General features: G+C 40.0%; 1 protein-coding gene across 1 annotated transcript in view; it reads left to right on the top strand.

Annotated features, from left to right (window-relative positions):
• The window catches only part of CC1H1orf87 (chromosome C1 C1orf87 homolog), an 80,200-nt gene that overhangs the window by 50,077 nt on the left and 17,369 nt on the right, over positions 1–12,754 (top strand). The window contains 1 exon segment of the mRNA XM_045035929.1: positions 8,759–8,823. Within this exon segment, the coding sequence (XP_044891864.1) occupies positions 8,759–8,823 (65 nt within the window).

Here is a 12,754-nt window from a genome sequence, read left to right as displayed (position 1 = left end):
AACATCAATTGATAAATAAATGATGGGAGGAGGTTGAGCCTAGCCAATGAATTTCCACTAGACCAGCTTTGAACATGGGAGTTTCCCTTCCGTAAAATCTTGGGGGTAGTTGAGTAAGGGGCCAGGGGCGGGGGGGGGGGGGGGGGGAGGCGGTTAAGCAGCAAAAGCATTAAAGTGGGCTAAGAGCCGAATAGAAAACCAATAAGCTAAAATTGGGAGTCCTAAAAAGACATCAGTATAAATGGAGAAAATGCAAGCATCAGAGCTCACATTATACCTGGTACATAGTGTACCTGATTAAAACATGAGGTCCAGAACAAAGATTACAGGAAACAGAGATATGAGAGTAAGAGTGAATGGGAAGCAAATGAGGTTAGGCTATATATCAATATTCTCAATTTCCCACGCTTATATGCATATCAGAGAAGCGCACCAGTTTCTTTATTCACCTTTGACCTTTGAATGTTCAAGGACATCAAACCAGGAGAACCAGTGAAGAATTGCATTTATAAGTGATAAACCTGTTTCATCCTTAAACAGTCATTGGCTAAAGCTTCTTCTGTTGAATTAAATCCATTCCGTTAAGGGCTTTGTATGCAAACCTATATCCTTAAGAGATTAAAGATGCAATTTAGACACACATTTTAAGAGCTGAATGCACGAATCATTATTTTAGTACATATTGTCCATTAATCTGCTGTTCAATTGGGAACCCATTTGGAATGTGGCTGCTTGCTAATTAGCGGGATTCTAGTGCTGAGCTGCTTCCTGATTAAATGTCCTTTAGAATCAATAAAACATCAGGAGGGATTATGGTGATGTGGGATTAGCCCCATCTAACCAAATAAAATGAGTTGTGTTCCCTTCTTAAACTGTCACGTTGCAAGAGCTGATGAGAGGAGCAATTTCACCAACGATGTTACAAAGTTGTTGTTTTTTGCGTTTTTTTTTTTAACACTGAGATTTTGTTTTTTGCCATTTGCCTACCAATTAGCAGAGACATTAGTGAATGTCTGCTAGGGTAAGGCGATTTTGAGAAAGACTTGATTACGATTTCAAATCTCTACTCTGAATCACCCTTATATAAAATGAGTTCAGGTTGCGTTGGATGGAAATTATTATCCTTGTTCTTGGCCAGGAACACGTAAGTCAGAATTAGCATTTAATGTTTCTGTGTGACTTTGCAATAAATGGTAATTAAGGAGGGCAGAGAGAGAACAGGAGGCAAACTAATACCCTAAAATTGTATTGGCAAAATTAAATGCTTCAAACCCAGTTTAAAACACAGGCACACAAGCCAAATTGTCTTGGGGGAGGGGATAAATAATGTAGCTGCTCTGGAAGCCGCAATTGACACAGCCACGAGTAGGACTTCTCGTCCACATCTGGCCCATTATGAAGAGTGCAATTAGGTTGAAAAGGACCGGTTTGATAATCCCAGGGATGACCAGAGGATTTTAGGAGATAAAGCAAACATGAGGTGTTTGATTCAGCAATTACTTGTAAATGGGAATCGAAAAATTGGTAGACAGTGAGCAATTAGAGACATTTTATGGGTCTGCCCATTGGCTGGGTCTTGGAAACCAGACCTGTCTTTTAAGAGTTCATTAATTCCAGTCTTCTCTTGCAGAAGTCCATATCCATATGGGGTGAAAATAATAATAATAATTATTATTAATTATATTAATAATTATTATTATATTATTACTTTCAATAATATATTTCCTATTATTATTATTATTATTATTATTATTAAGAACCAACATTTATATACAGCTTACTATATTCCAGGCAATGTTCTAAGTGCTTTACAAATATTAACTCTTTTCATCCTTGTGAATGCTCCATGAGGTAGGTACTATTATTTTTCAAAAGAGGAAACTAAGGTAAAGAGAGGCTAAAACCAACAGGTTACTGGTAAATGAATTCATCACTGAGGCTGAGTCAAAAGCAGGCTCTCTAGCTTCAGAGCCTTCATTCTTAATACACTATGCTGACAGGTCTAGGAAACTCAGAAGCTTATAGGATAGTGGCAAAGCACAGGGGATTTAAAAAAACTGGTTGAGTTCTATGGCTAGGTCTACCTTTGGGCTTAGTGCTGAACATAGACTGGATTTGAGGAGCTCCGTCCTGTCCTCTCTCCTAAGACCCAAGAGAGGTGTGAGATACAGATTCAAAAGCTCTTAAGTTCCAGAGGAAGGCATGATCCAAAAGAGCCCAGGGCTTGGAGGAAACTTCTCCTCCCTGGTGTGGCACCTCCTCTACCTCTCAGTCCCTGTCCTTGGGGAAAGGCAGCATGAGCTCTGGAATCACATGGACTGCCTAGATAGAAATTCTTGCTCGGAAATGCACTTGGGCAAATCACTAATTTCTCTTCACCTTAATTTCCTCATCTGTCAAATGTAAAAAGAATCCTTTTGTATGGATTCAAGAATTTATTGCCTATGGATCAGAGAAGGGCTGTGCTTCTCACAGTTAACTGGAAGGCAAGAATACAACATAGCTTCTATCATCAAGCAGGTGACAACAAAGGAAGATGGTGGGAGTAGAATGAGCATCCCGGTCACTGGGTTAAATAACATAACCAAAATAACCTCCTGACTTGAGAGTGTAAGGGATCGATGCATGTGGCACTTCATGTGACACAAGCTTTGGGCCAGATGGTTTACATGGCTTATCTCATTTCATACTCCCAAAAGCCCCATGAGTTATGTTTTTATATGCACTTCACAGATGAGTAAACTGAGGTTCAGAGACCTTAAGTAAATTGTCCCAAAAGTTGGGCTTCTTTGAATCTTTGTTTCCATTATAGGCTAAATTGCATCTCCCCAAATTCATATGTTGAAGTCCTAACCTCCAGTACCTTATACTATGACTGTGTTTGGAGACAAAGCCTTTAAAGAGGCAATTGTGTTAAATAAAATGAGGCCATTAGGGTGGGCCCTAATCCGATCTGACTGGTATCCTTACAAGAAGAGGAAATTTGGAAACAGAGACACCGAGGATGGGCTAACACAGAGAAAAGACCATGTGAGGACACAGAGAGAAAGCAGCCACCTCGAAGCTAATGACAGGAATCTCAGCAGAAGTCAAACCTGCTGACACCTTGATCTTGGACGTCTTGCCTCCCAAACTGTAGAAAATAAATTTCTGTGGCTTAATTTCCCTAGTCTACAGTATTTTGTTATGACAGCCTACCTACCTCCCCCTTCTAGCATATATTGTACCCTTTCAGCTGGAGGAGAAGAGTACAGGATCCCTCAGGGCATGGCTCTAATGATCAAATGCTTCAGATCACGGGACTTAACCTGTGATTCTAGCAGTCTGAGCAGAGCTGGCCCTTCAGCACTATTCTATACTACATCTCAGCTGAGCCTGGTGGGGGACGTGTAGTAACTAACAAGAAAAAAGAAGGAGGGGAGTGTCTCAGAGGGAAAAGCAGAACGTGCCAAGACAACGAAGCAAGCAAAAGCATAGCAAGTCTGGAGAACTCGGTTTTTGGCTGGAGCATACACTTCGCAAGGTGGAGAAAGTTAATGGGTCTGGGAAGTCAGCACCAGCACCCTTTTGGTTTAAGCCTGTACGGAGCTCACAAAGAAACATGTCACCTGTAGTTAAGTTCATGAAGATTACAAGGGTATTCCTATGAAATAGCCCACATTTTGCATGTTTGGTGTGTTTAGGATTTTGTTTACATTTTTTTGATATATAATACTTATTATATAAAATGTCATCCACTTAACAATCCATGATTAAAATTCCAACTGAATAAAAAAAAGAGCCAAACACACACACACACACACACACACACACACACACACACACACACTAATAAGCACTCTAGTGTCAAAATCTAGAAGTAATGTCACCTACTATAAGTAAATGGAATCTGGGAAAATCAGCGAGTTGGTGCCCATGCTTTGCCTTGTCTACTTGTGAGAAGTACAACAGACAGGAGATCCCTTGTCCCTTCACCAGACTTCCCCTTGATTTGGAGGCCCCAAGTCTTCACCAACTACAAAATGACACAGACACTGCTTTCTGTAGCTGCTAGAGTACTACTGCCCTTTTTTCCCCACCCAAGGATACACACATGCACACTTCCTCACAGACTGCTTTCCTGTACCTATGCAGAAGGCACAACTCCCAGGAATGACAGAGCAGAAAGTTGGGGTGAGGAAGGAGGGCAGGGGTAAACATGGCTGTGATGTCTGCATTTGGTGAGGCATCATTGCTGACATTAAAGTCATGTGGGTTGGAGCAGAGAGAGGGATCCGTGGTAGTTGTATATGCTGAGTGTATCAATTATGACATACATGCCCTGGGTCCCAACCGAGGGCTACCAGGCATCGGTGAGGGATGTCACTCACTCCTTGACTGCAGGGCTAAATGAGCAGTGAATAGAGCCAAGGGAAAACTATTCAGTTCATCTGCTGGGTTGTGCAGAATGTGAACAGCTCCTCACTTGACAGTGAATAAAGAGAAAACCCCACTATCAGACCTAATTTTTAAAAATCCTGCAGACCATGGACAGGTAGGTCATGGCAATCTGGTCGGCTCCAAATAGCAGCGAACTTTGGAAGTGACTTACTCTAAAAACCAGAAAATATTTAGAGAACCTTTGGTGTTCTCTGTAGTCTGTATGGAGCCATGTCCTCTAATGAAACCAATTGGAAAGTAATAAGCATAATGAGATTAAAAGGCTATTAAAACAAAATTTAGAAAAGCCCTAAAGTGAACAGAAGAAATCAGAAACAACTTGGTAAAATATGTATAGTTTCAAGGAAACTGAATCTTCGACAGCCGTATTAAGAGGTAATCAGGATTGGAGCGCCTGGGTGGCTCAGTAGGTTGAGCGTCTGACTTCAGCTCAGGTCATGATCTCACATTCTGTGAGTTTGAGCCCCATTTCAGGCTCTGTTGTGACTGCTCAGAGCCTGGAGCTATTTTGGATTCTGTTTCTACCGTCTCTCTCTCTGCCCCTCCCCTGCTTGCACTCTGTCTCTCGCTCCCTCTCAAAAATAAACAAACATTAGGGGCGCCTGTGTGGCGCAGTCGGTTAAGCGTCCGACTTCAGCCAGGTCACGATCTCGCGGTCCGTGAGTTCGAGCCCCGTGTCAGGCTCTGGGCTGATGGCTCAGAGCCTGGAGCCTGTTTCTGATTCTGTGTCTCCCTCTCTCTCTGCCCCTCCCCCGTTCATGCTCTGTCTCTCTCTGTCCCAAAAATAAATAAACGTTGAAAAAAAAATTAAAAAAAAAATAAAAATAAAAAATAAAAAATAAACAAACATTAAAAAAAGAAGTAATCAAGATTGTAACTAGGTGTGTTGATATACATTAACTAGATTAATTGTGATCATTTCTCTCTATATACATCTATTGAATCATTATGTTATACACCTGAAACTAATATAATGTTACATATCAATTATATCTCAATAAAAGATAGGAGATAATCAAGGAAATCTGAATATTGCTGGATATTTGATGATATTAGGATATTTGTATTATATTTTTAAGTCAGCAAACTTTCTCTATAAAGGGCCAGGTAGTAAATGAGTTAGGCTTTGTGGGTCTACAGTCTATTTCTGCTACTCTGCTATGTCACTATAGCCTGAAGGCAGCCACAAACAACACATGACAAATGGCTGTGGCTGTGTTCCAATAAAATATTATTTATAAAAAAAAAGAATCAATAAAAAGGAAAATTAACAGCAGAGAAAATCTAATACCTAATGTCAAACTTGAGAGGTTTTCACAAAATCTAGAAAAGAAAAACAGAAGAAAATGAGGGAGGAGAGCAGACATAGACGAATAAGAATAGAAATTGAACCTAAGAGGACTTGGCATCATGGAAGAAGAAACTAGAAAAACTGAACAAGAACTAACAACAAAAGCCACAGCTGAAGAAACTTTACAGAGATGGGGAAAAAAGAAAAAAAACCGCTCTGTATACAGATTGAAAGGATTCAGTATGACTAAGATAAATTAAGGGGGAAAAAAATGTATCCATGTCTATCCTGACAAAAGTTTTTTGTTTCCAGAGACAAAGAATATTATTTAAGGATGCAGGCCAAAAACAAAATAAAACTAAACCAAAGCAAATAAAGGAAAAAATTAATTTTTAATGAACCCAAATCAGACTGACCTCAAACTTCGGCAATAATAAATATCAGAAGACACTGGAGCCGTGTTCATGGGATTCCAAAGGAGAAAAAAAAAACATAACTGAAACCAAATTATATTACATTCACGTGTGAGGCCATATAGCACAATGGTTAAGGGTGCAGGATTTGGAGTCAAAGAGCCTGAGTTTAAATTCTAGCTACCTCACTGATCAGTATGTCCTTGGGCATTTCACTTACACGTTTCATAGGACAGTTGTCTAAATTAAAGGCAAAAATGCACACAAAGTACTCAGAATGCTTACTAAAAGCCATTTGGACTTGGTAACTGCAGTGGAAGTTAGAAGTTGAACTCAGATCTGCCTGAATCTAGAAATGGGCTCACACACCTTGTTGTCCAGTCCTGACCTCTCTGACTCTGCGTTGGGAGTTTGGCACTTGCCTCTGTGATCAGAATTATAGTACCTACAATGGTAACTGGAACCCATTCTCACATTCAAATTGTCAATGGCTCTTTGAAGGTTCCAGGGTAATGTAAAGACTATGGAAGAAAGAAAATATTTTATTAGAAGGAACTTAAGGTTTTCATTGGTCACATAAATCCTATACACCACTTAAATCAGGCAGTGTCCAGTTTCAGTGCTGACAAAATTTTCTCACAGTCTCCTCCTCTTCCTCTCAGCACCATTCAAGAAGGGGCAGGAGAGTTTCTGGTGCTATTTGATCCAAATGCCTTATCTCATATTTGATAGCTTCTAACAGCTCTGAAGAAGAAATGTACAATGAGGAAACATCAACGGAACTAGGATTCTGTTGTTGTACTGTTGTGGCTGTTTTTCAAAGGGTCAGAAGATACAGTAGGCAGAAGCCTGGCTCTCCTAAGAGGAGAGAATTGCAACAGGCATAGAAGACAGGAGTTTCTTTTATTGTAGTTCACCTTCAGATCTGTGCTAACATCAGATCTTTGCATGATTATAGATATTTCTCGAGAGTGCTGCTTCTCCAGCTGTCTTTTCCCTGCAGAGTGCCTCAGCAGTTGATAAAGTCATCAGCTTATCTGGTTTGTGGTGCTGCATACCTATGCCTTATCTATTCTTGTGCCCAAAGTGACAGGAAGGTCTAGAAGCTTTACTTTCTATACCAACCATAGACCTTTTCTGATCTGCGATGTCGTGTATAGGGAAAGTTTTATGAGGTATAAGCAAAACAGACCAGTTGCATGTCTAATGAATCATTTTTTTATCTTATTGTCACGTGACATTAGACCACTTCTAGAAAATCCAGGGCTTCTGTATCTCACAACTTACTCTTTATATTTGCTTGACTTCTGATGGACGAGGAGATAAAAATTCTTACCAGGTACAGTTTGGTTGCTAGCAACAGAAACTGCCTTTTGCTAACATAAGCAAAAAGAAATATTTTGAAAGGGTATGGTGTTATGCAAAATCTGGGGGAAAATAAAAGTTTGGGAAAAAAACCAGAATCCCAATTTTTTTGAGAGAGAGAGGAAGGGAAGGCGAGAGATAATGAGCAGGAGCAAAGGGAAAAGAAGAGAGAAAATCTTAAGCAGGCTCCATGCCCAGCACAAAGCACGATGTGGGGCTCGATCTCACAACCATGAGATCATGACCCAAGCCAAAATCAAGAGTCAGACACTTAACCAACTGAGCCACCCAGGCGCGCCCAGAATGAAAAATTAATGAGAGATACAGAGACAGAGAATGGGAGAGAGGGAGGAAGGTAGGGAGGGATGAATGGAGAAAGTGATAAATAAATAGAGATTAATTAGACAAGGTGAGTCACAACATTGGCTAGGGTAGGGTATGGGACATTGATTATAGTCCCTCACCCCAGGGAAGAATATATTTGTATACAAATGGAGGGTGGGTGTTAGGCAAGCAAATACACGTGACTTTCACTACCAATGTGTTCCAAAGTACTTAACCAGCCTTAAATGACTCTCTGTCACATGCACGTATATGGCTTAATGCAGTTTCTGCTTGGGGATTTCACTAAATGTTGTCTATTTGCACTCAGCACCCACTTCTAACCCCTCCTATGTTTTTTTTCCTGTATTGCAATACTTCCCACTCCTGGGAAGGCTACAAAAGAATATTTGACACCAACCTTCTGGAATTGATTTAAGTTCCATCTGTGAGATGCAACCACATGAGATTTGAAAGGCAGAAGGGGCAGGGAGGGACATTTTAAATATTTATTTTCCTGCAGTAGTAGCCATGCCAGACCCTGGCAGGCATCAGTTTTTCCAGCAGCCAAAATGGACCTTGTACTGCCTAGTCACCAACCTCACAGTCACGGGCAACTGAGACATCAGTCAGAATTTCCTCAGGACTACATCTGCTAAAGCCTGATCCTGAGCAGAACAGTAGATGCCAACCTCCACTCTACTGAGCCTGCAATAATTTTGTAAGCATCCATTTTCCCATATGAAAGCCCTTTCTAGTAGAGACACCTGAAGTAGTTTCTGTGTCCTGAATTACACCATGAATGATACAGGTATCAAAAGGCTCCCTCAATATCACTATCAACATAAACTTTGACATTTGTTGCACATTTCTTCCAGAGCTTCTGCATTGACCACCAATACTATGTGCTTTTTTTTCCCCTGCACACATGGCAGAATTTTGTTGAACTATTGAGTAAAGCATCCTCCAACTTGCCACATGATTTGCCTATAGGTGAGTTGGGTTACTTTGTTCCTTGAGAGACACCCGCCCCCCCCCTCATTTCCCAGAGCTACTCTTGACTCTCCAGCTTTGCTGCGGTGGTTTGCTTGTTGGCTTCCATCTCACTGCTCCCAGAAAAGTAAATGGCTCACCAGTGAAGAAAAGGCAGGAGTCTGAATTGCCTCACTGGCTATTCTTGTAGGCCAGTTAGGTCATAAAAGGCATAGTCCTTCAGGTTTTGTTATATCATGAAACATTCTCTAGTGATAGCCCTTTAAGATGGATAAGGCACACTTATACAAGTTGACATTATTTATTAGAATTCCTAAGGGCACAATCGCTTAGGTCTAGGAATCCTTCAGCTAGGTACTTACCCTACCTGCATCTCACAAAAAAATAAATAAAATAAAATAAAATAAAATAAAATAAAGCCTATTGCAATATTTTTTGGTAAATGCTTCTAAAAATGGAAACACAAAAAAACATTTTTTTAATAAAAAATAAGAATGGAAAACAATGAAAAATCCTTTCAGGGACAATTTAATTAAATTACAGTCGATGCAATTGATAAAACTACACAGCTGTAAAATAACATGGTTGGCCTAAATACAGGAAGATTTCCAAGACATATTATTAAGTGAAATTATAAAGATGAATTCGGGCAAAATATTTAGCAATTAGCAAGTTTTAAATATGACAGGTGAAAAAATATGCATTGATATTAATCTGCTGTTGCGATTTCTCTATTTACTACATCCATCAACCATTTACTAATTACCTTTTGGATCAAAATACAAGGTACCAAAAGCTTGAAGGGATTGGGGGATTGGCTGCACAAGCATTAGGAGATTCAAAGAGCAAAAAGAGAATGGTGTGTGTAGTTATTTCTGCAACACGGTGCCGTAAACTGGGTTGCTTACAATAACAGAAATCTATTCTCTCACAGTTCTGAAGGCTAGAAGTCTGAAACCAAGTAGGGCCATGCTAAAAGCTCTAGAAAAGAGTCCTTCCTTACCTCTTCCTGCTTCTGGTAGCTCCAGGTATTCCTTGGTTTATGGTTGCTTAATTCCACTCTCTGCCTCTGTCTTCACCTGGCCTTCTTCCCTCTCCGTCTCTTTCACGTCTCTGTATCTGTATCCCCCTCTCCTGTTTCATATAAAGACATCACTGTTAGTTGGATTTAGGGCTCTCCCTAATCCAGAACAACATCATCTGAACTTGATTACATAAAAAAGACTTCGTTTCCAAATAAGACAACATTAATGGGCACCAGTGGTAGCTGTGTTAGGAGACACAATTCAAAACATGACAGTGGAAGTAACCCAGGTATTCGTAGCTGTAGGAAGCAGCTATCATCCTTAGGGCTAAAGGAACACAGACAAAGGGTACTAATAGCAGGATCTTGGCTAGTATTCCTACCTAGCTGATTCTAGGATCTCCGAGAACATGCCAAGCAGCTAGAGAAAGGACTCTGAAGGAGGTGCCACACAGCTCGTTCTTGGAACGCCACATAGTTTGAATCTCAGTCCTTCACAAATGAGGCTGGTGCTTGGATTTCTGACAGAGCACCATGTGGTCAATACTGGGCCCACTGAATGGGATGGGCTGTAGCTGTTAATCTGAATTTTGAGTTTCCATAGATGATTAGTGCTGAGAATGGTGAAAAGCATGATAGCAATAGCTCTCCCCTGATGCTGGACAGATACGGACTCCAAAAACAGGAAGTTAGCACTTCTACTCCTCTCACGTTCCAATCTCCCTCCAAACATCTACCATTGCTGGAATTCAGCCTAAAGCCAGTGGGCCAGGGAATCTGGGAAATGTAGTTGTAGATCCCCAGCCCACCATTATAGAAAAGAGACAAAAGGAATATGCTAGAAGACAACAGAGTGATCTCAGGTCAGGGTTCATTTTTCATGGTGAAGTCTATAACCTCAGAGAATTCACTTTTGTTGAAAAGACAAAACAAGTACATCAAAAGATAACAAATATTGGGGCGCCTGGGTGGCTCAGTCGGTTGAGTGGCCGACTTCGGCTCAGGTCATGATCTTGCGGTCTGTGAGTTCGAGTCCTGCGTCGGGCTCTGTGCTGACAGCACGGAGCCTGGAGCCTGTTTCAGATTCTGTGTCTCCCTCTCTGACCTGCCCCCCCCCCCCGTTTATGCTCTGTCTCTCTCTGTCTCAAAAATAAATAAACGTTAAAAAAATTTTTTTTAAAGATAACAAATATTTACATTTTTTAATGTTTGTTTATTTTTGACAGAGAGGCAGACAGAGTACGAGTAGGGAAGGACAGAGAGAGAGACACATAATCTGAAGCAGGCTCCAGACTCTGAGCTGTCAGCACAGAGCCCAATGTAGGGCTTGAACTCACAAACTGAACCGTGAGATCATGGCCTGAGCCAAAGTAGGACACAAAGTCGCCCCTCAACAACAAATATTTAAACCGAACACTCTCTCTTTCTCTAATATAAGCCAGGTCATTTGATGCATCAGTTTGCTACAGTAGCTTAAACAATAGACATTTATTTTCTCGCAGTTCTGGAGACTAAAAGTTCAAAGTCAGTGTCAGCAAGCTTGGTTGTTTTGAGGCCTCTCTCTTTGGCTTGCAGATGGACTCTTTCTCACTCTATCCTCACATGGTCTTTTCTCTGTGCGTACACATCCCCGGTGTCTCTGTATGTGCCCAAATTTTTGTTCTTATAAGAACACCAGTTAGATTGGTATCCTCATTGTAATGGCCTGCAATTGAACTAAATCACCTCTTTAAATGGCCTGTCTCCAAATACAGTCACATTCTGAGGAACAAGGGTTTAGGACTTCAACATAAGAATTTGGGGGGACAGAATTTAACCCATAACATATGGCATAGAAAACCATATAAAAATAAGGGTTGCAGTCACACTTTTACAACTAAATAACCACCTTATATTGGAACTTATTTTACGTATCTTGGACCCATTTTTCTCATCTGTAAAAAGAACAGAAAATGTGAAAGAAATAAAAACCTGCCCTACTGCTCTGACAGGGCTAAGTGTGAGTCTGACAAAAGTTTTTAGGCAATGTTGCATTCTGCAGAATGACAGGACTTTGGCAATGCTATTGTGGCATTGTTATTGTGATGGCCTGTTGCTTACTGAGAAAATTAATGCCTTGATCTCTTCCCATTCTGTATTGCTAGAGCTATGCTGATAAGTGCTCTTAGGCCCTCAGTGGGGGGGGGGGGGTGCATTTTATCTCCCATTTTTCTAGTTCCACAGGTGAGTGTTATGAAAGGAAAGAAGGTACCTTTTAAGAAACTAAAGGCAGCTACTCATTTTGAGTGTGAAGAATTGTGAATTTTCTCATTCCTGGGGCCTGTTTTCATTCAAAGATTCTATAATAACCTATTAAAATGATCCATGTATATATATATGCCTTATATCACAAACTTTATCTCATTTGGACCCACAAGAATCCTATGAACTTGTTTTTTAATGTACACATGATTATCACAGAAATACTTAATATCTGTGACTTATGCTAAGATATAGAATGGACTAGTTTACAGCAGACCAAACCTGTTGGCAAGATCAACCCGAAGACTAGATAAAAGACAGAACAGTATTTCTCTGAAAGCTATTATTTGGAATTCAAATTGAATATCGTATAGAAAGGAGAAGAAAAACCTTGGAAGAAGTTAAAATCATATAAAATCTTTAGAATTATTCATACAAAATGTCCAGATTTAATTATAAATAATCAGGAATGATACAAAAGAAGAAATGGATTTTTTAAAAAACTGTAATTAATATATATAAAAAATGGATAAGATGGAGAATTTTAGCAAATAAATCTATAAAAGGAATCATATGGAATATCTAGAAGTAAAAAATATAAAAACTAAATTTTAAGAACTCAATAGATGAGTTGAACACAAGGTTGGGCATAGCTGAAGAAAGGAT

Source organism: Felis catus, chromosome C1 (assembly GCF_018350175.1).
Source record: "Felis catus isolate Fca126 chromosome C1, F.catus_Fca126_mat1.0, whole genome shotgun sequence".
NCBI classification, from domain to species: domain Eukaryota; kingdom Metazoa; phylum Chordata; class Mammalia; order Carnivora; family Felidae; genus Felis; species Felis catus.
This window is presented reverse-complemented; position numbering and strand designations above follow the sequence as displayed.